The 24,758-nt window shown below is 40.2% G+C and overlaps 1 protein-coding gene across 1 annotated transcript; it reads right to left on the reverse strand.

Moving 5' to 3' along the window:
- Positions 1 to 5,082: 5,082 nt before the first annotated feature.
- LOC106601777 (uncharacterized) lies at positions 5,083 to 12,868 on the reverse strand. The gene is made up of 4 exons (XM_014194129.2): positions 12,371 to 12,868; positions 10,136 to 10,402; positions 8,414 to 8,529; positions 5,083 to 5,569 (listed from the first exon to the last, which is right to left on the reverse strand). The coding sequence occupies exons 1-4, from the start codon at positions 12,676 to 12,678 to the stop codon at positions 5,319 to 5,321; spliced, it is 942 nt and encodes a 313-aa protein (XP_014049604.2). The 5' UTR covers positions 12,679 to 12,868; the 3' UTR covers positions 5,083 to 5,318.
- Positions 12,869 to 24,758: the final 11,890 nt, after the last annotated feature.

The following is a 24,758-nucleotide window of genomic DNA, read 5'->3' on the forward strand; positions in this document are numbered from 1 at the left end:
TACTGTACATTACTAATCTACCATGCTGGTGTTGGTACTGTACTATACTATACTAGTCTACCATCCTAGTGTTGGTACTATACTGTACATTACTAATCTACCATGCTGGTGTTGGTACTGTACTATACTATACTACTCTACCATCCTAGTGTTGGTACTATACTGTACTGTACTAATCTATCATGCTGGTGTTGGTACTATACTGAATTATACTGTACTACTCGACCATGCTGGTGTTGGTAATGTACTGTACTGTACTAATCTACCATGCTGGTGTTGGTACTGTACTATACTATACTACTCAACCATCCTAGTGTTGGTACTATACTGTACTGTACTAATCTACCATGCTGGTGTTGGTACTGTATAATACTATACTACTCTACCATCCTAGTGTTGGTACTGTACTGTACATTACTAATCTACCATGCTGGTGTTGGTACTGTACTATACTATACTACTCTACCACCCTAGTGTTGGTACTATACTGTACTGTACTAATCTACCATGCTGGTGTTGGTACTGTACTATACTATACTACTCTACCATCCTAGTGTTGGTACTGTACTGTACATTACTAATCTACCATGCTGGTGTTGGTACTGTACTATACTATACTACTCTACCACCCTAGTGTTGGTACTATACTGTACTGTACTAATCTACCATGCTGGTGTTGGTACTATACTATACTGTACTAATCTACCATGCTGGTGTTGGTACTGTACTATACTATACTACTCTACCATCCTAGTGTTGGTACTATACTGTACATTACTAATCTACCATGCTGTTGTTGGTACTGTACTATACTATACTAGTCTACCATCCTAGTGTTGGTACTATACTGTACTGTACTAATCTACCATGCTGGTGTTGGTACTGTACTATACTATACTACTCTACCATCCTAGTGTTGGTACTATACTGTACTGTACTAATCTACCATGCTGGTGTTGGTACTATACTATACTGTACTAATCTACCATGCTGGTGTTGGTACTGTACTATACTATACTACTCTACCATCCTAGTGTTGGTACTATACTGTACATTACTAATCTACCATGCTGGTGTTGGTACTGTACTATACTATACTAATCTACCATCCTAGTGTTGGTACTATACTGTACTGTACTAATCTATCATGCTGGTGTTGGTACTATACTGAATTATACTGTACTACTCGACCATGCTGGTGTTGGTACTGTACTGTACTGTACTAATCTACCATGCTGGTGTTGGTACTGTACTATACTATACTACTCAACCATCCTAGTGTTGGTACTATACTGTACTGTACTAATCTACCATGCTGGTGTTGGTACTGTACTATACTATACTACTCTACCATCCTAGTGTTGGTACTGTACTGTACATTACTAATCTACCATGCTGGTGTTGGTACTGTACTATACTATACTACTCTACCACCCTAGTGTTGGTACTATACTGTACTGTACTAATCTACCATGCTGGTGTTGGTACTGTACTATACTATACTATACTACTCTACCATCCTAGTGTTGGTACTATACTGTACTGTACTATACTGTACTACTTGACCATGCTGGTGTTGGTACTGTACTATACTGTACTACTCGACCATGCTGGTGTTGGTACTGTACTGTACTGTACTACTCTACCATGCTAGTGTTGGTACTATACTGTACTGTACTGTACTTCTCTACCATGCTGGTGTTGGTACTATACTGTACTGTACTATACTATACTACTATCCTAGTGTTGGTACTATACTGTACTGTACTAATCTACCATGCTGGTGTTGGTACTGTACTATACTATACTACTCTACCATTCTAGTGTTGGTACTATACTGTACTATACTGTACTACTCGACCATGCTGGTGTTGGTACTGTACTGTACTGTACTACTCTACCATGCTGGTGTTGGTACTATACTATACTGTACTACTCTACCATGCTGGTGTTGGTACTATACTGTACTGTACTATACTATACTACTCTACCATCCGAGTGTTGGTACTATACTGTACTGTACTAGTCTACCATGCTGGTGTTGGTACTGTACTATACTATACTACTCTACCATCCTAGTGTTGGTACTATACTGTACTATACTGTACTACTCGACCATGCTGGTGTTGGTACAGTACTGTACTGTACTACTCAACCATGCTGGTATTGGTACTATACTGCACTGTACTACTCTACCATCCTAGTGTTGGTACAGTACTGTACTGTACTGTACTGTACTACTCTACCATGCTGGTATTGGTACTATACTGTATTGTACTACTGTACCATGCTGGTGTGACGTTGTAGCTACTGTATGTGATAGATGGATAGAGAGGTGTGGTGGTGAGGTTTCACCAGAGAAACTTTCTAACAAAAGGGCTGCATGGCTGCTTGACCTGTTTATTTGCCGGCTGATTTGTAGAAATAATGACAAACATGATAAAACAAAAGCATAGAAATAATGATATGACACAAAAGCGTATTGAACTGGCTAGTGGCTTGACTCATCTCTAATACCATCTCCATGTCAGATACATTGTGGTCACATGGCCTTTGAATAAACAGCAAAATACATCCTCTCATGTACAAATCTTCCATCAGCCAAACGCTTAACATACTGTAGGTTACAAAGAAAGCATGGACCTCGATCTACAAGGGACTAATATTATCAAAGTGGGCAGCACCATCAACAGGTGAAAACCTGCAGCTGCCCTCTTCATGGAAGGTGGAAGGTTTGGGGTAGTTACAGTATGCAGAGCTGGTAAGAGCTAGCCTGGCCGGACATTTCACACATTTCTCTTCTGATGAAAACAATGTGTTAATAGTCTGTAAACCAAACACTTAACAGTGAATTTTCGATATGTGAGTCAGGTACTAAGGCAAGAAAATTATCAGAAGTTCTGTAAATGTACACTGAACAAAAATATGAATGAAACATGTAAAGTGTTGGTCCCATGTTTCATGAGCTGAAATAAAAGATCCCAGAAATGTTCCATACACACAAAAAGGTTATTTCTTTCAAATGTTGTGCACATACTTTTTTCCAACCCTGTTAGTGAGCATTTCTACTTTGCCAAGATAATCCATCCACCTGACATATGTGTGACATATGTAGAAGCTGATTAAACATCACTGCTTTGATTAAACATCATTACACAGGTGCACCTTGTGCTGGGAACAATAAAAGGCCACTCTAATATGTACATTTTTGTCATACAACACAATGCCACAAATGTCTCAAGTTTTGAGGGAGCGTGCAGTTGGCATGCTGACTGCAGGAATGTCCACCAGAGCTGTGCCAGAGAATGTAATGTTAATTTCTTTACCATCAAATCAAGTCAAATGTTATTTGTCACATGCTCCGAATACAACATGTGTAGATCTTACCGTGAAATGCTAACTTACAAGCCCTTAACCAACAATGCAGTTTAAGAAAATATTTACTAAATAAACTAAAGGAAAAAAATAAAAGTAACACAATAAAATAACCATAACGAGGCTATATACAGGGGGTACCGGTACCGAGTCAATGTACTGGTGTACAGGTTATTCGAGGTAATTTGTACATGTAGGTAGGGGTAAAGTGACTATGCATAGATAATAAACAGTGAGTAGCAGCAGTGTAAAAACAAAAGAGGGGGAGTCAATGTAAATAGTCTGGTGGCCATTTGATTAATTGTTCAGCGGTCTTATGGCCTGGGGGTAGAAGCTGTTAAGGTGACTTTTGGACCTAGACTTGGAGCTCCGGTATTGCTTGCCGTGTAGTAGCAGAGAGAACAGTCTATGACTGGGGTGACTGGAGTCTTTGACAATTTTTTGGGCCTTCCTCTGACACTACCTAGTATATAGGTCTTGGATGGCAGGAAGCTTGGCCCCAGTGATGTACTGGGCCATATGCACTACCCTCTATAGCGCCTTATAGTCGGATGCCGAGCAGTTGCCATACCAGGATGTGATAGAACCGGTCAGGATGCTCTCGATGGTGTATCAGTAGAACGTTTTGAGGATCTGGGACCCATGCCAAGTCTTTTCAGTCTCCTGAGGGGGAAAAGGTTTTGTTGTGCCCTTTTCATGACTGTGTTGATGTGTTTGGACCATGATAGTTTGTTGGTGATGTGGACACCAAGGAACTTGAAACTCTCAACCAGCTCCACTACAGCCCCGTCGATGAGAATGGGGGCAAGTTCGGCCCTCCTTTTCCTGTAGTCCACAATCGTCTCCTTTGTCTTGCTCACATTGAGGGAGAGTTTGTTGTCCTGGCCTCCCTATAGGCTGTCTCATCATTGTCGGTGATCAGACCTACCACTGTTGTGATGCCAGCAAACTTAATGATGGTGTTGGAGTCGTGCTTGGCCACGCAGTCGTAGGTGAACAGGGAGTACAGGAGGCGACTACCACAAGCCGCCGTCAACGTCGTTTTAGAGGATTGGGCACTACGTCCAACTGACCTCACTCACAACTGCAGACCACATGTATGGCGTCGTGTGGGCGAGCGGTTTACTGATGTCAACGTTGTGAACAGAGTGCCCCACGGTGGCAGTGGGGTTATGCTATGGCAGGCATAAACTACGGACAACCAACAGAATTGCATTTTATCTATGGCAATTTGAATGCACAGAAATACTGTGACGAGATCCTAAGGCCCATTATTTTTAAAGGTATCTGTGACCAACAGATACATATCTGTATTTGCAGTCATTTAAAATCCATAGATTAGGCCCTAATGAATGCATTTAAATTGACTAATTTCCTCATATGAACTGTAACAGTAAAATCTTAAACATTGTTGCATGTTGCATTTATATTTTTGTTCAGTATATTTGAGCATTTCATTATTGCTGTTCTGGGATAGATAGGCCTTCGTTTCAACACAGATCCAATTAAGAAAAACAATATGTTGTATAGCCTATTACATATTATTTGGGTAGTATTAATTTAACAATTGCTGCACAGCCTTCCATTTGAGTAAAAGTGAAAAATATGGAAATCTCTACATTTTGCAGGAAGTCTATACATTTACCAATGTGGTCAATATGAAGACCTCCAGATAAATGTAGATTAGAAAGAGACTTTAAACAGTGATAAGCTTCAAGAGGCTATTTAATGTAAGCAGATTGGCTCCACTAGCACACTGCTGCACATAATCAACCAATCATTTATATAAAAGCCTCCTCCATTCAGGCTGCAAAAGCATAATTATAAAATGACATTATCAATATGAAATTCATCAAATTGTAGGCTACTCCAAAATATGATCACTAAGTGATGGAAGGTATACTTTTGATTATTTCCCCTTGGATACTGCTGTAAGAGTAAGCCTACAACATATGAAAACAGTCATAGAAATCATTAATGTCTTCAAGGATCTCCTTATACTCTGGGGTATCCCGGTCCAGGTGCATCTCTCTTTTCACCCATATTTTGAGGTCTTTTGCTTGACCATCGTTGATTATCCCCTTGTAGAGATATTCATCGCCCAGGTCAATGTAGCCATGTCCGTAGTAGCTCCTTGTGCCTTCATCAGACATGTCAACTTTACCCTCTGTACGTTGTGCGGCGTCAACAAATCCTACAATAAGAGTGCATATTTTCACATTTACAAGGGATTTTTACACATTGAAAGAATGAATGTTAGTGATTCAAACACTAGTCCTTCTCAACTACACATTTTGCCTAGGCAGCCAATAGTGTATGGGCGCTAGATCTGCACTATCATCTAGCTAGGCTTGATGTGCATATCCGGTAATACACTCGTGTCTCCCGTAGACAGCTTGTATATAAAAGCCTCCTCCATTCAGGCTGCAAAAGCATAATTTACCTCGTTAACTAACTTTAATGGTGAGAAGGCAGAAAATAACAGGGAAAATATGCATATTACCTTTATGAAACCCCATTTTCCACCACCATTTTCATATTTTCAGACAATTTAGGATGCTGCACACAGCGTTCTAAAATATGGTGGTGGAAATGGTGTTTCATAAAGAAAGTATGCATAGTTTCCGTTTCCCCCCCACCTTCTAGCCATTAAAGAGAGGGAAATTCTGCCTTTGCAGCCTGAATGGAGGATGCTTTATGTATTAGCTGGTCCATGGGGGGCATGACTGTCACGTCCTGACCCTAGTAAGATGTCATTTTCTATAGTAGAGTAGGTCAGGGCATGACGGGGGTGTTTTGGGTTTTTCTATGTTTTCTACTTCTATGTTTAAGTTCTAGTTTTTCTATTTCTATGTTGGGGTTGTTTGGGTTGATCTCCAATTGGAGGCAGCTGATCCTCGTTGCCTCTGATTGGAGATCATATTTAAGTAGGGTTTTTTTCTTCCTGTTTTTATGGGTGATTATCTTTTGAGTAGTGTTTGTTTCTCTCTGCGTCACGGTTTGTTGTTTTTGTAAATTCAGTTATTTTGTGTATTGCAAAAGTTTCACGGCTTTAATAAAATGTGGAACTACAACCACGCTGCACTTTGGTCCGATCCTTTAGACAGCCGTGACAATGACTGTATTACCGGGAATGCACATCAAGCCTAAATGACATACCAGCAGGACATAGGGGTGCTGAGGGTGCTGTGTACCCCCTGAAAAATCATAATAATACAAAAAATTACAAAACAAATAATCTCACAAAAGTAGTGTACTAGGGCTTTACTTTATGCCAAATCATAGCACCTTCACCCCCAAACATCTTCCCGCAGCTATGCTGAATGATAGTGCAGATCTAGCACTGGGTGTGCTATCGGGTGCCTAGGCTACTACAAGTTCATTAAACAATCTTAAACATTGACGGAAAGACAAATATTGGATACCTTTGTAAGATTTATCTTAACATTAAATATCCATATGATGAGGGGAATATATATACTACTGGTCAAAAGTTTTAGAACACCTACTCATTGAAGGTTTTTCTTTATTTTCACTATTTTCTACATTGTAGAATAATAGTGAAGACATCACAATTATGAAATAACACATGGAATCATGTAGTAACCAAAAAAGTGTTAAACAAATCAAAATATATTTTATGTTTGAGATTATTCAAAGTAGCCACCCTTTGTCTTGATGACAGCTTTGCACACTCTTGGCATTCTCTCAACCAGCTTCACCTGGAATGCTTTTCCAACAGTCTTGAAGGAGTTCCCACATATGCTGAGCGCTTGTTGGCTGCTTTTCTTTCACTCTGAGGTCCGACTCATCCCAAACCATCTCAATTTGGATGAGGCCAGGTCATCTGATGCAGCACTCCATTATTCTCCTTCTTGGCAAAATAGCTCTTACACAGTCTGGAGGTGTGTTGGGTCATTGTCCTGTTGAAAAACAAATGATAGTCCCACTAAGCCCAAACCAGATGGGATGGTGTATCGCTGCAGAATGCTGTGGTAGCCAAGCTGGTTAAGTGTGTTCTAAATTAATTCTAAAATCTAAATCACAGACAGTGTCAACACCAAAGCACCCCCACACCATCACACCTCCTCCTCCATGCTTTACGGTGGGAAATACACATGCAGAGATCATCCGTTCACCCACACCGCATCTTACAAAGACACAGCGGTTGGAACTAAAAAATCTCAAATTTGGACTCCAGACCAAAGGACAAATTTCCGCCGGTCTAATGTCCATTGCTTGTGTTTCTTGGCCCAAGCAAGTCTCTTTTTCTTATTGGTGTCCTTTAGTTGTGGTTTATTTGCAGCAATCGACCATGAAGGCCTGATTCACACAGTCTCCTCTGAAGAGTTGATATTGAGATATGTTTGTTACTTGAACTCTGTGATTCATTTATTTGGGCTGCAACTTCTGAGGCAGGCAACTCTGATGAACTTATCCTCTGCAGCAGAGGTAACTCTGGGTCTTCCATTCCTGTGGCGGTCCTCATGAGTGCCATTTTCATCATATTGTTTGATGGTTTTTGCGACAACACTTGAAGAAACTTTTGAAATATTCCTTATTGACTGACCTTCCTGTCTTAAAGTAATGATGGACTGTCGTTTTTCTTTGCTTATTTGAGCTGTTCTTGCCATAATTTGGACTTGGTCTTTTACCAAATAGGACTATCTTCTGTATACCCCCCTACCTTGTCACAACCCAACTGATTGGCTCAAACGCATTAAGGAAAGAAATTCCACAAATCATTTTTTAACAAGGCACACCTGTTAATTGAAATACATTCCAGGTGACTACCTCATGAAGCTGGTTGAGAGAATGCCAAGAGCTGTCATCAAGGCAAAGGGTGGCTATTTGAAGAAAAATATTGTTTAACACTTTTTTGGTTACTTCATGATCCCATATGTGTTATTTCATAGTGTTGATGTATTCACTATTATTCTACATTATAGAACATAGTAAAAATAAAGAAAAACCCTTGAATGAGCAGGTTTTCTAAAACTTTTGACCTGTAGTGTATATATGTATATATATTTTTTACCAGCATCATATCTGAGCATCTGGGAAGCTATAGGATGACCCATGATAAAAGCTTGCTTCAGCATTTTTATTGCACAATCATCTTTTCCGCTTAGAATTGTTTGTGTCAAAAGCCACCTGTGAACAGGAGGGGTAAGCATTAAAGATAACACACAGAGCAGGGGAGCTGCACAGGCCATGTCCAGAAACAACATCTTACACCTACCCCTGTGGAATTTGTGGTTTTATGAAAATATGGGATAGGTATAATAGGACTGCAAAGAAAAATAATACGCCTTTCAAAATCCTTAATGGAAATGTTTAAAAAAAACTGTTACTTTCAGGAATGTTGTTAATTTATCATTTGTAACCAGAAAAGTCTGTCATTGTAAGGGTAAGGGGTTGTTTCAGTTTTTTTCCCCCAATTTCACTTGTTCAGTCCCACTCAAGCAGGGTTGGGGTCAATTATGAATTGAGAATTGCTCTTTAAATTTAATTTAACTCTTGAATTAGGAAGCAGAATTTGAATTAATTTAGAATTAGATTTACATTTTAATTTAATTCCATGAAATTCAAATGGCTTATTTATCTATCCCCATAGAAATGTTTATTTTGACATCATGTACAACTTGGTCTCAGAGCATGTTGTATTATTCTGTACATTTCCATTTAATATGATAGTTTTCGCATGGTTTCTAATGGTACGCCTTAAATTGTCCATCACCCATTTCGTATGATATGGTACGAATTACAATTCATATTATATTATACATTTGCAAAATGCACAATATGTTACAAAATGTACAATACTTCTAGCTAGGTGTTAGCTAGGCTAGGGGTTAGGGTTTGAAATTATGGTTAGGGTTAAGTTTTTTAGTTAGATTAAAGGGTTAGGGGAACGGGTTAGCTAAAATGGTTAAGGTTAGGGTTAGGGAAGAGTTAGTTAAAAGGGTTAGGGGAAGGGTTAGCTAATATTCAAAGTAGTTGCAAAGTAGCTAAAAAGTAGTAAGTAGTTGAAAAGTTGCTATTTAGCTAAAATACGAAACGCCCACCCATCCACCCCAACCAACCACCCTACTTTCATTTTTTGCCTTAAGTTACCATCTGTCTTATGTAACCATACCAAACGAAACATGTCATACTAAATTGTGTCCCGGATTTACTTTCACTATGTCACGTCTAGACTATGAGACCAGGCTGTCATGTATGGTTACCAACACCATGTAGCGTACATCTAATTTAAAAAATGCATTCTCCTTAAACAATTTTGAATAATTACAGTGGTCTGGAAACATTCTAAGATCATATTGTGGGTTGTCTATAATAATTCATAAATCCCTCAATATTTTTTAATATCAGATATTTTTTGGCAAGAATGCATTACATCAAACACTACAGTATGGAAGGGAACAATCTAACATTTCATGACAAAGAAAAATACTCTGAGTTATAATAAAACAAATATTTTGAATGGTATGTGTATTCATTGCATTAATAAGTGGCATATCCTTTGGATAAAACATTTGTCAAATGAAAGAGACTTTCATGTTTCATGTCTCAGTTGAATTGGCTTGAATTGCTTTGAATTAAATTATATTTCCTGCAATTGAAATTCAATTCAAATGATGCTTGATGAATTGACCCCAACCCTGCGCTCGAGGATTAATAACGATTTACAATGTATAAGGGGAGGGAACTAGTACACACATTGGGGGAAAGCCTTGAGCATTTCTAAAGCATTCACCTGCATATTTTAGATTCTTTGCTGCTACCAGTGGTCAGAGCATCTCTGTGATCCTGGTAAAGAACCCTCATGGTTAACAGTTTCCGTCCAGTTGGGTCATAATCAAGGCTCATGATCATCTCATGAAGCCTTGGATTCACTTGTAGGAGACGATCCAGTCGTACATCGTTTAGGGCCTTCTTCAGAGAATCTTTAGGTGGAATATGGTCTGCCTCCGTAATGCCTTTATTCTCCTTATCACGCTGAGATGGTCTAAATTTTTTGTCACTTATGAGGAGAGAAGAAGAATTAGTAGGTTAGGTTTACATCATTTGTTTGTTAACCTCGTCCCCAGTCTTGAATTGCTGGTGCGTAGAGCCTGGTAACAGTGTGGGACTATTTGGAATTTAGGGGGTGTGGATTTACTAATTGAAATGCTAATCAATTTATATTCTGAGTGAATCACACGATTATGAGGTGGCTCTAAATCGAGGTGGGAGTGTGGAGCGAGCCTGTGACAGTTGTATTAGACGGGACTTTAAAAAAAAGTATGTTAAATCACATTGATCGTATTATTTTTGAGAAGCCCAATTGAAAAGTATTTCTAAGATGCGTACTTTCCGATTTTCTAAGCTCATTTTAAATCACTTGTGGTGCTGGCGTTTGAAGTCCACAATATAGGGGGGAGGTTCTAAGGATTATGCTAAAGGATGGACTGAGAGATCATTCAATTAAAACCAGCGGTTGTTTCATCCGCTTCTGCCATAGACATCTATTCAACTTCCATTCTGAGGCCCTGTGAAACCATACGGTTCGACAGAGAGCCAGCTGGTGGACGAGATTATTCATTTTGTCAATGCAGTTGGAATTATATACATGCTGTCAAGAACATTAAGTCCTAGGCCTATCCATAACAAGGCCTATTGTATTCAACTATCAAAGTAGACTTTAATCATGACACTGGAGCTTGGGGCTTCTAACCCCTTTAAAACATTGTGTGTTTGTTGTTCCTCTATTTCTTCTGCGTCCATTGATAGTAACCATTAGTCTGTGTGATTAACGGTAGCAATGTTTGTGAGACAAGAGCGGATCCCGAAGTGGTCCAGGAGCAGTTTTTCTCACAAAAACGTTGGCCGAGTTCGAATGGTTTGAGCTACAAACTATTGAGACTCTCACAAACATGTACTTGTAACCTGTTTTGCTCTATGACGCTCACAAGCTACACAATAGTAGTTCGAAGGTAAAGAGTTATTTTACATAGAAGATCAAAGGAAATCAATAGTGTCTATAATACTCTAATAAGTTCACATAGTTGCTGTCACAAACTCCAAACTCCACACAGTTGTCACTGACTAGTTGAATATTCATTTCCCACTGAGCAAACAATTTCTATACTTACAGCATTCTTATAAATTCATTTTAATCAGATTTTTGTTTGGTGGACCTTATTTTTCTTATTGACATTCATCAATAAAACTCATGAATGCAACTGTTTTTGTGCTTTTCTTGTAGCCCTGGTTGTCCTGAAAATAAACCGGTGAAACACTTCATTGTGAGGCTAAATATAAGGCTTGTACATGCAGATAAATAACAGTAGTGATTTTTTTTTTTACACATATTTAACATCTTATTTTTGGGGGCACAAAACTACCTCCATACTTCCATTAGTTCGTATGGGTTACCTTCAGACTTCCATTGGTTTGTATGGGTTAACTTCAGACTAGTGCTGGGACACTTGTGTGGGTCATAGAGCAAAACGGAGAATCCCATCGTGTTCATTCTCCCCTTTCCATAAGTTTGTAGGCCAAACCTTTTGGACGCTATAGACGTTTCCGTGAGAAGACCGAGTTTTGGGATGTCTCATGGTCGGTAGTTCGGCCACCTTCCACTACAGATGCGGAAGGTCGACATAGGCGAATGCAGTGGGTTGAGACGCAGCCCATGCCAAAATATCTGATATCTTTAGTTTAAACTGACAGATTTTGATCGGGATATTTTTATTATGTTACTTAGATTGACTCACAAGTCCGTCAAAGAAAAGTGTGTGAGGTGGACTTGTCTGCTACCAAAAATGGATCCACCATGGTTCTGCCTCTCACACCAGTCCAATATCTCCCCGTCATCCACCCAGAACCCAGAAAATTGAGTAGATGGCTGAAGTACTCCGCTCATACAGTATTTGATTCTGGGTTGATGAGATTAGGCCTAGGTCTACCTGTACTTCCACACAAAAATGTACCGAAATGATAGACTTACTCTTTATATTTGTGAACATGTCCAAGGCTGTAACCTTTTATTATGCCATCATCATGTTCGTCATGACGGCACGGTTCTTCTCTCTCCTTCCTAGCGTTTCCAGTTTTTCCAGAATCTTCATTAGATTTTTCCTCCTTGAACCATGTTCTCTCGTCACCAAAACACTTGTGAGTTCCTGGAGAAATACAAAGTTTCTCCTCTCTGTTCTTTTTAACCACCTTAATAAATATAACCACTCCTACCAGCACTGCTGCCCCCCATCCGACTGGCCCCAAGAACCCTAACAGCCCGAGGGCTGGAAGACCCATTTCAACTCCTGGTAGTCTGCAATGTCTTGTAGCCCAACTCTTGGTTCTCAGCAAATGTGTCCTCTCTGATCTTAACTCCGAAAAGTTATAATCTTGACACACTTAGATAAGTTTGTCATGCGGTATGGGCGGAGTTGTGCCATATATGACCAATGAGTCCAAGTTCTAAGTGTGTGCGTGCATGTGTGTTTCTAAGTGAAAGAGAAAGAGAGATGTTATACATTGCTGGGTGAGGAGTGTCTGCTGAGGAGTGCCTGGTTACATACACACGTGCGCACATGCACACACCCACATACTGTTCACACACATTCAGACAGAAATATGCTATGTGAAACAAACATGTCTCTCTGACATGGAGATCAAGGAATCATGTCGGCTCTTTTCATGGCCTTTCTATCTGCAATGCAATATTTGGTTGTGGGTTTATGAGCTAAGGCCTAGGTCTACCGGTACTTCCACACAAAAATTAAGCAAAATTATAGACCTACTCTTTAAACACACTTAGAAAAAAGGATTCCAAAAAGGTTATTCGGCGGTCCCCATAGGATAACCCTTTTTGGTTCCAGGTAGAAACTTTTTGATTTCAGGTAGAACTATTTTGCATGCTTAAGAAACCCTCTTGATTACTGTGCATGCTCCTACCATGTGCTCCTAATTGAGCACTATTGATTGATGCATTGAGAAATGTGATTGATCATTTTGTTTAAGGTGTGGCTGCCCAGGCGAAGGTGCAGGTGAGAGGGAAGCCACATTTTTTAGAGCTGTGGCAGATGTTGTACTTTAGAGTTTCTAGAGAAGTTAAAGTTGTACTTATCAACAAATGGGTAATATATTGTGCATTTTAAAGGTGTCTAGTATCATTCAGTGAAGTTTCATATGATTTCTCAAAATGGTCACAAGACCGCAAGAACATTTGTCCAAGGTGTACTTATAGCTTTGGCACCAGAAGTCTACATTCAACAGCTTTAAAAACAAAAACATTGTTAAAATAAAGCATTTATGATGGATGAATAGTTTATTAATCATTTAGAAAGCATTGTTCCTAAATGTATAAATATTAATGTCAGTAAGCTATTCATAAACAGTATTTTATCAATTTATAAATGATGTATTAATGATTAAGACGATCCATTAAAAGATGTTTGATAATTGTATTTTCATACTTTATAGTTATTTATAAACTAGATATAAATGAATTATTATTGCAATTACAAACCAGTTGTAACAGACCTGTTATTGGTTGATTAAATCATTAAGAGAGCATTAGTTAATGGTTGACTGACTTGCCTAGTTAAATAAAGGTAAAATAAAATACAAAATACAAATTTTATTGTCAAAATGGTGATATATGTCACGTCCTGACCAGCAGAGGGAGTAGTTGTTTAGTATTTTTGGTCAGGACGTGGCAGAAGTACTGTGTTGTATGTGTTTTTCTGGTATTTCTGTTTCTATGTTGGTCTGTGTGGCTCCCGATCAGGGACAGCTGGTTATCGTTGTTCCTGATTGGGAGTCATATATTAGGAGTATGTTTGTCACCTGGTTTTTGTGGGTTGTTTTATTTTACACTGCTAAAGTATCTGTATAGCCTGTAAAACTGTTACTAGTCGTTCTTGTTTATTGTTTTCCCGTGTTCACTTTATTCAAATATAATTAAAGATGAGCATACATATCCCGGCTGCGTTTTGGTCTATTCAACACGGCTACATTCATGACAATATAATACTAAAAGCTTAGATTTTGTTTTAATTGGATCATGAGTAAACTTATGCAATGTGTCATTTGTTTTCTTACAATTTTGAACCAAACGTGACAATTGTCCCATGGTGTGACTGTCCCCCATAATTGAAAACATAAATGACCCGAAAAAGCTTGGGAAATCATTTAAGGAACTAGGCTGTAGTAGTACTACCAAAAACAAACTAAACAGTATTGGACTGAACATCAGAGGGGAGATGGTATATGAAAAAGCAGAGGTTGCCAATGAATTCAACTCATTTTTACTTCTGTTGCCAGCAAGCTGGTTAGCAAGCTGCCCACCAGTTCTGGTTTGTATGGAAGCAACCAAGTCAAGAAGTATTATGTAAAGTTAGGGGTTCAGCCAAACTCTTTTTCTTTTGCAAAGGTAGCAACAACCAAAACAGTACGTATGCTGGCAGAGCTAAAATGCTCCAAAGCCACAGGCCTGGATAATATTCCTGCAAGGTTTCTAATAGATTCTGCTGAGCAAATTGGCCCTTGGATTACGCATATTGTTAATCTCTCTCTTGAACAAGGCACCTTTCCCAGGGACATGAAACAAGCTAAAGTTATACCTCTGTATAAGAAGGGGATAAAGTCTGACCCTGGGAATTATAGGCCTGTATTAACACCAAAGATCCTGGAGAGAATTGTACATGAGCAATGTATGAATATGTTAACAAACAGGGTCTAATGTTTGATTTTCAGTCGGGTTTTAGAAAAACATACTCCACTGATTCATGTCTACTTTACTTGACTGACTTCATCAGGAAAGAGATTGATGAGGGAAATCTGTGTGGAATGGTACTGCCTGACCTACAGAAGGCCTTTGATACAGTTAACCACTGTCTCCTAATCTCCAAACTGGAGGCACTGGGGTTAAGCAATATCCTTCTAGGCTGGGTAGTCCTATTTATCAGGAAGGGAGCAAGTAGTAGAGGTTAATGGTTCACTGTCTCAGGGAAAACCAATGAGTTGTGGCGTTCCACAGGGGAGCGTGCTTGGGCCTCTGCTGTTTTTATTGTATATTAATGATATGAAAGATGCTTGTTCTTGCCATCTTTTTCTTTATGCGGATGACTCTACACTTCTGGTGTCTCACAAAGTAAAACTATGTCGGAGAGCATACTTAGCACAGAGCTTACTAACATTAGCAAATGGCTTGGACATAATAAGCTATCTCTGCACTTAGGGAAAACTGAAGCAATTATTTTGGGATCCAGACCTAAATTGTGTAGGTCGTGCCAATATGAATAACCCCTATGATGTAACAAGGAATGATGAAATAGATGTTCTTCTTCTATGTTTTTGTTTTATTATTTCACTGCCATACTGTGTTTGATCTTGTCTAGCCATCTTGTCTCAAGAGGACCACAATGGAAATAAGTCCCAGACTGTATTGTGTGTTATCCTCCATGATTTTATTCATGTGCATGTATGGCTTTTAAGTTTTATGTGTGCTTGTTTTTTTAAATGGTCGAATTAATAAACTAAACTAAACCATGTAAGGTAGTGGAACTTTGAACTTCAGTAAATTAATTAAAATAATGAATCAAATTCCCCTCACTCTTTAAGTTATAGCACATAGGTTTATTTCAAGAAACAATAGTCCATATTTCCAAATAGTTCTGATTGATTATATTTTGTCCCTAAAAGCAATGTCCACTTGTAACACAATTCACTTGGTGTTACACAATCCACTTGGTGTAACACAATTCACTTGGTGTAACACAATTCACTTTGTGTAACACAATTCACTTGGTGTAACACAATTCAGATCCTCAAAAAGTTATACAGCTGCACCATCGAGAGCATCCTGACTGGTAGCATCACTGCCTGGTATGCTCGGCCTCCGACCGCAAGGCACTAGAGAGGGTAGTGCGTACGGCCCAGTACATCACTGGGGCCAAGTTTCCTGTCATCCAGGACCTCTATACCAGGTGGTGTCAGAGGAAGGCCCTAAAAATTGTCAAAGGCTCCAGCCAACCTAGTCATAGACTGTTCTCTCTGCTACTGCACGGCAAGCGGTACCGGAGCACCAAGTCTAGGTCCAAGAGGCTCCTTAACAGCTTCTACCCCCAAGCCATAAGACTCCTGAACAGCTAATCAAATGGCTACCCGGACTATTTGCATTCCTGGTTGTCGCTCCCTGCATTAGACCATCCATCCTGTTGGTCCCTCTCTGTCTGTCCTACCAGTTTCACTCCTCCTGACCATGATCCACGTGATCCACCCTGGGAGGCCCCCCATCAGCTGTGCCTCTTTTGGAGACTGTTTCCCCCCTGCTCTACCTGGTTGATCCTGTCATATTCTTGTCCCAAAGATTAAGCCATGCAAGTCTTAGTACACACTGTTGGTACAGTGAAACTTTGAATGGCTCATTCAATCAGTTGTGGTTCCATTGATCGCCCCAATGTTACTTGGATACATTAGCTGTGGTAATCCTATAGATAAGATATGCCAACAAGTGTTGACCTTCAGGGACACATGCATTTATCAGACCCAAAACCCATACAGGGTGCTCTCGGGTGCCCTGGACGCTTTTGGTGAAGCTTTGTGCCACTGGCGTCTCATTCTAATGTCTGCCCTATCGATGGTAGTTTCTGTGCCTACCTTGGTGACCACGGTAACGGGGGAATCAGGGTTTGATTCCGGAGAGGGAACCTGAGAAACGGCTACCACATCCAAGGAAGGCAGCAGGCATGCAAATTACCCCTCCTGACTCGGGTAGGTAGTGACGAAAAATAACAAGACAGAAGTCTTTCAAGGCCCTGTAATTGGAATGAATACGCTTTAAATCCTTTAACGAGGATCCATTACTGATGTTACAAGCATTTTTACAGTGGTCAGAAACGTCTGAAAGTTTCCTTAATTATGTTTTAACAGTACAATGACTGCCTGATGTGTATTGTTGTCACGTGTGCTCCCTCTCCGGCCTCTAGGTCACCAGGCTGCTTGTTAGGGCGCACACCTGTCACCAGCGTTACGCGCATAATGACACTCACCTGGACTCTATCACCTCCTTGATAACCTGTCCTTTATATGTCACTCCCTTTGGTTTCTTCCCCAGGCGTCATTACTTCTGTTTCATGTCGGTGCGCTGTTTGTGTTTCTTGTTTTGTTCATTTAGCCGGTTTGTAGGCTCCCATGCCTCAGTGGGTTCGATAGGCTCCCATAACTAAGCTTGGTGAACAGGTTCCCGTGCCTCAACCATGGCAACCGGGGAGGTCTCAGCCAGCTCATCAGGCTCTCACTCCTCAGACTGTTTGTCAGGTTTCTGCGCTTCAGCGAAGGCTACCGGTCCGCTCCGGATCTACGGGATCATCCCTGTGGTTGGCGTCCTGCGGCTGGAGTCAAACGCGCCGGGGAGGGGGTACTGTCACGTATCCCCCCTCGCCAGCCTCTAGGTCACCAGGCTGCTCGTTAGGACGCACACCTGTCACCATTGTTGCGTGCATTATGACACTCAGCTGGACTCCATCACTTCCTTGATTACCTGCCCTTTATAAATGGAATAGACAACAGGTGGAAATTATAGGCAATTAGCAAGACACCCCCAATAAAGGAGTGGTTCTGCAGGTGGGGACCACAGACCACTTCTCAGTTCCTATGCTTCCCTGGCTGATGTTTTGGTCACTTTTGAATGCTGGCGGTGCTTTCACTCTAGTGGTAGCATGAGACGGAGTCTACAACCCACACAAGTGGCTCAGGTAGAGCAGCTCATCCAGGATGGCACATCAATAGGAGCTATGGCAAGAAGGTTTGCTGTGCCTGTCAGCGTAGTGTGCAGAGCATGGAGGCGCTACCAGGAGACAGGCCAGTACATCAGGAGACGTGGAGGAGGCCGTAGGAGGGCAACAACCCAGCAGCAGGACTGCTACCTCCGCCTTTGTGCAAGGAGGAGCAGGAGGAGCACTGCCAGAGCCCTGCAAAATGACCTCCAGCAGGCCACAAATGTGCATGTGTCTGCTCAAACGGTCAGAAACAGACTCCATGAGGGTGGTATGAGGGCCCGACGTCCACAGGTGGGGGTTGTGCTTACAGCCCAACACCGTGCAGGACGTTTGGCATTTGCCAGAGAACACCAAGATTGGCAAATTCGCCACTGGCGCCCTGTGCTCTTCACAGATGAAAGCAGGTTCACACTGAGCACCTGACAGACGTGACAGAGTCTGGAGACGCCGTGGAGAACGTTCTGCTGCCTGCAGCATCCTCCAGCATGACCCGTTTGGCGGTGGGTCAGTCATGGTGTGGGGTGGCATTTCTTTGGGGGGCCGCACAGCCCTCCATGTGCTCGCCAGAGGTAGCCTGACTGCCATTAGGTACCGAGATGAGATCCTCAGACCCCTTGTGAGACCATATGCTGGTGCGGTTGGCCCTGGGTTCCTCCTAATGCAAGACAATGCTAGACCTCATGTGGCTGGAGTGTGTCAGCAGTTCCTGCAAGAGGAAGGCATTGATGCTATGGACTGGCCCGCCCGTTCCCCAGACCTGAGTCCAATTGAGCACATCTGGGACATCATGTCTCGCTCCATCCACCAACGCCACGTTGCACCACAGACTGTCCAGGAGTTGGCGGATGCTTTAGTCCAGGTCTGGGAGGAGATCCCTCAGGAGACCATCCGCCACCTCATCAGGAGCATGCCCAGGCGTTGTAGGGAGGTCATACAGGCACTTGGAGGCCACACACACTACGGAGCCTCATTTTGACTTGTTTTAAGGACATTACATCAAAGTTGGATCAGCCTGTAGTGTGGTTTTCCACTTTAATTTTGAGTGTGACTCCAAATCCAGACCTCCATGGGTTGATAAATTGGATTTCCACTGATTCTTTTTGTGTGATTTTGTTGTCAGCACATTCAACTATGTAAAGAAAAAAGTATTTAATAAGATTATTTCTTTCATTCAGATCTAGGATGTGTTGTTTAAGTGTTCCCTTTATTTTTTTGAGCAGTATATATTCACTCCTTGAACTTGCTTCCTGACTCTCAGCATACATTGTTACAATTGTCCATTGGGGTGACACCAATAAATGAAAAGAAAAAAGGTGTCGTCTTGGACAAAATGTAAAAATAATTGTTGAGCATGAGGCAGGTAACATTATAATAATACACAAGTAAGATAATTGCTTTTTATCAGATTTAGTGAAATTACTGTGAATCTTACCCAAAATGTAATAGCGAGGCACTTCGTTATCATTATACAAGGAAAATATATGTTTTTCATTTAAATTGCCAGAATTTGATTACAGATTTAAAGACAGAAGTAACTAAATAATGAGTAAAAATAATTTGGGAATCATTAAACCTTAATATTAACATACATTTTAATGTCACACTAGAGGACAAATTGAAGGTGGTTTAGACATGGTTTATTGTAACTATGTTTTTTTAACTTTAATTTTAAATGACTTTAAAAAAAAAAAAAATTATTGGGGGCCATATGGTAACTACCTAGTGGTAGAAAAAGTACCCAATTGTCCTACTTGAGTAAAAGTAAAGATACCGTAATAAAAAATGACTCAAGTAAAAGTGAAAGTTACCCAGTAAAATATGACTTGAGTAAAAGTCAAAGTATTTGGTTTTAAATATACTTCAATATCAAAAGTAAATGTAATTGCTAAAATGTACTTAGTATCAAAAGTATAAATAATTTCTAATTCCTTATATTACAGTTTTCCTCGATTGTTTACACACATTTTCTGAAAGTATGCCTCATATTCTCAGAACTCTACACACAAATCAAAAAACACACACAATGGGCAAAACCCCTCAATTCTCCAGCAAAATGAAACTTTACATTCAAAACAATGTTATTTCTTATCAAAATGGTATTTTGTTTTCACATGACACACACAAACCATCATATGAATAGACATTTATAAGAACCAGTTGAACACTGATGTGCTCAATGTAAAACACTATGATGAATGGAAAACACTTCTTCTCCATTCATCATAATGACTTAGGCCTTTTTTTGGTTCAGTGTTGCCATTACTTCAGACAGTACATACATAAGTGTGTTGTAAAATATTTCAGAATATTGTTTTTATACTCAGAACACACAAATACACGGTAACAAATATATTTTATTTTTCCCACAAAAACAATGTACACAGTGTACATCCCATTCCCAACCAACAGAAAGTTGCACATACAGTGGTCTACATACAAAACAGAAGAATTTAATGTATACAGTTACAGTAAAAAAATTAAAAATTAAAATAAAATTAAAACTATGCTGCATCCTCTCTTCTGTTGCGGTCTGGCCACAGCACCTCATCCACATCACAAGCAATGTTTTCCCTGGCCAAGCAGCGGGGGAAATATCGCCGAGCATGGCGATTCCAGCCATGAAAAGCATCAGCTGCTATATCTCCACATGCGTCTTCCATAGCTTGGAGAAGAGGTATACGCGTTTGTGGATTTCGGTCATACACTTGCCATCTCCAGGCAGAAAAACATTTCTCAATAGGATTGAGGACTGGAGAATATGGAGGGAGATAAACAACTAAAAAGCGTGGGTGGGCAGTGAACCAGTTACGAACCAGAGCAGCCCTGTGGAAACTTACCTTGTCCCAAATGACAACGTACCTGAGCTGCTCTGGGCCAGCTACCTGATCTGGTGGAATGAGTGTGTTGTGTAGGGCGTCCAGGAATGTGATCAGATGGGCGGTGTTGTAGGGGCCAAGGGTAGCATTATGATGGATGACGGGTGGGTAATCGCTGCACACATTGTGATGTTCCCTCCGCACTGGCCAGGGACTTGAACAATGGCACGCTGGCCGATGATATTCCTTTTCCTCTTTCGTCTTTTTGTGAGGTTGAATCCAACCTCATCAATGAAGATGAACTGGTGCTCCACTGCAGCCACCTCTAGCTCAAGGACTCTCTGAAACACACATGACAATATCAGAAATAGACATGGAGTGGTGTCATGATGTTGGCCTCTTTGAGTACAGGGAGGACAGTTGACCCCCTCCCCCCTTGCACCACCCCCCAACCTACCTTCCCCCACCCAGTCCCTGTGTGAAGGAGTGGTACAATTCCAGGAGAATCTCTTGCCACATGGCCCATAGAGAGACACAGGAAATTCTTCCAACTCACAGAATTGGGGAGCCAAGCGACATTTGTGTTCTGGAGAAGGTATGAAAGATTGGTGAAGAATCCAGCTACGAACTGGTCCGCTTGGTACAATTTTGTGATACTCAGAAGAGACAATATAGCCATATTACCATAAAACGGTTTATATAATAGCCTCAGCCTTGAGACTTGCATCCACATGGTTGTATAGAATGTATTAATAAGGATAAAGCTATTTGTAATACATTGATATGCTATGTACTGATGTTAATGTGATAGAATTGTATTTCTCTACCAAGCTTAACTCAGTCATCGGCACGCCCCCAGGGACACAGACAGGACCAGGCGTCATGTGACATGTTCACTATAAAACTATACCCTGATCTTCTTTCTTCAGACCAGGCCTCCACTCCATTGCGAGTTGGCCAATAGGTTTGACCATCCAAGTACTCTACTGAAAGTGAACCATACCACGTGGTTAACTTTTAGACTATTGATACCGACAGAATAAGAACAAGTCTTTGATATGAATTAATAGTCTGCAGCTAGAAATTATATCATTGAACGCGAAGACCAACGAAACATCCATTCTATAACGACATTAATGAATGTCGCTTTGAAAGATCCATTCTAACCGAGAGAGAGAGAGAGAGAGAGAGAGAGAGAACGCGGAAAAAACTCTCCAACAGAACGACGCTCCAACAAGGATCCCGACGACACACTGAGCGTAAATATATATTGATTGCAATTGTTCCCGAATGAGTGAGCGTTCAATTGTCAATATTAATGAACTCTGTGTACCTCCTCAGCTGAACTTTTTATGACCCATTGTCTAACAGACCAGCCATGCCTGTTAGCCACTAGGGCACATTACTCTACCAATTCTTTGTGATGATAATTACTGTTTGTATACTTTCTGTGAATTACTTAGTTTAGTAAATAAATGATTTTAAGACAATTGATGTATGGATGACTCTTAGTAAAGACTGGGTTCGTGCAGATACAACAATTTACGACGTTTGGAATGAGACTGGACGCGAGGTAAAATACACCATTTAAACCAGAAGATAATCGGCCTATACTACAATAGAATATAATATATGTTATAATATAGGAAAGTTATATTAGGAAAATTATAACTTTGTAATCTGAATATTTTCCTTGGTGCCCCGATCTCCTAGTTAATTACAATTAAACGATGAATCAGTTTGATCGCGTGATAATAATTACAGGGAGTTAATTGATAAACATGTCTTCAGTTTAATGGTACCCCAAAGACACGACAGTGGTCACTATTGTGAAGCACAATCATTATGATTACAATACTGAAATATGTATATATTCTTGTTGAGAGTATGCATCAATTGTGGGATTGTATAGGACTCACTTGCACATAGTTATATCGCAATTCTTTGACTCTTTCTGAATTGCGTTCAAATGGCACCCTGTAGACCTGCTTCATCCTGAGATTATTTCTGCGCAAGACACGGTCCAGTGTTGATAAGCTTACCCTATCAATATTTTGAAATATCTCAGTGTTTTCTATTATTTTTCTTTGTATTTGCCGTAATGTTATGGCGTTATTTTCTAGGACCATGTTCATGATTTCAGTTTCCTGTTCAGGAGTAGGAACACATTCCCGACCACCTTGTGTTGGTAATCTTTCAGTTCTGCCAAACAAAAAGTAAAATACTGTAAATACAAAGTAGGAATACATTTCCCAAATACTTGAAACATACTTTATTTTTACAGTCCTACAGAACAGTCCACAGGCAATACTGTACTACTGTACTCATTGAGTACTGTATTGATATGCAGTACTGCAATTTTCTAGTGAGAGTATATTTCTTACCTATTCTCATTTCGGAATGTCCGGATGATGGATGCTACAGTGTACCTGCTCAAATTTGGCTGTACTCTTTGCCCAGCCTCCCTCATTGTTAGACCATGGTTGACCACATGATCAACCAAAGTGGCTCGGATCTCATCAGAGATTACAGTCCTTGGCCTTCCTCGTCCTCGTCCTTGTCCTTGCCGTCCTCCTCCTCTTACTCTCACTCCTCTGGCTCTGCCTCTGTTTCCAATGTTAGCATCCATTGCTCCAAAACCGAAGAGCTCACCTGTTGCCCTTTTATGCTAAAGCTCTGATAGCTAATTGTAAAACTGTGTGACGGGTGTTTGCCCATGTGATGAGTCAGTGTGCATATTTGAATGGCAGTGTGTTCATTGTGAAAACAAGAGATTTTCTGCATGACGATTGTGCCAAATGCAAAGAATTGTGTGTAGTGTTTTGAAAAAAGTGTGTTTTAGAACTGCAATTTGAGTGTAAAGCAGGAATTGTGCTTGTAGTTTAGCAACATGTTGTGGTCATTGTGTCTCAAGTACCAGTATTTGTGTGTAAACAATTGAGAAAACTGTAAGCAAACCAGATGGCACAATACAGGAAACCTGTACAGAATTTTTTTTCCCAAAACATACATCCTGTTTGCAATAAGGCACTAAAGTAATACTACAAAAAATATGCCAAAGAAATTAGGGGAAAACACAACACATCACTGAGTACCACTGTTCATATTTTCAAGTATGGGGATGGCTGCATCATGTTATAGGTATGCTTGTCATCGGCAAGGACTAGAGAGTTTTTTTTTGGATAAAAAGAAACGGAATAGAGCTAAGAAAAGTAACATATTTTTCAGTCTGCTTTCCAACAGACACTGGGAGACAAATTCACTTTTCAGCAGGACAATAACTTAAACACAAGGCCAAATATACACTGCAGTTACATTTACATTTACATTTTAGTCATTTAGCAGACACTCTTATCCAGAGCGACTACAGTAGTGAATGCATACATTTCATAATTTAAAAAAAATTCTGTACTGGTCCGTACTGGTCCCCCGTGCTTATCAAGATGCCATTACATTTTCCTGAGTGGCCTAGTTACAGTTTTTTAAATAATATTTAAAAGGTGTCATCTTGGATATATGGCAAGACTTGAAAATGGCTGTCTAGCAATGATCAACAACCAACTTGACAGAGCTTAATAGAATAATGTGCAAATATTGAATAATCTAGGTGTGCAAAGCTCTTAGAGACTTACCCAGAAAGACTCACAGCATTCAAAGGTGATTCTAACATGTATTGACTCAGGGGTGTAAATACTTATGTAAATGAGATATTTCTATTTCATTTTCAATAAATGAACAAAAATGTCTAAAAACACGTTTTCACTTTGTCATTATGGGGTATTGTGTGTAAATG

This window comes from Salmo salar, chromosome ssa03 (genome assembly GCF_905237065.1).
Source record: "Salmo salar chromosome ssa03, Ssal_v3.1, whole genome shotgun sequence".
Lineage (NCBI taxonomy): Eukaryota > Metazoa > Chordata > Actinopteri > Salmoniformes > Salmonidae > Salmo > Salmo salar.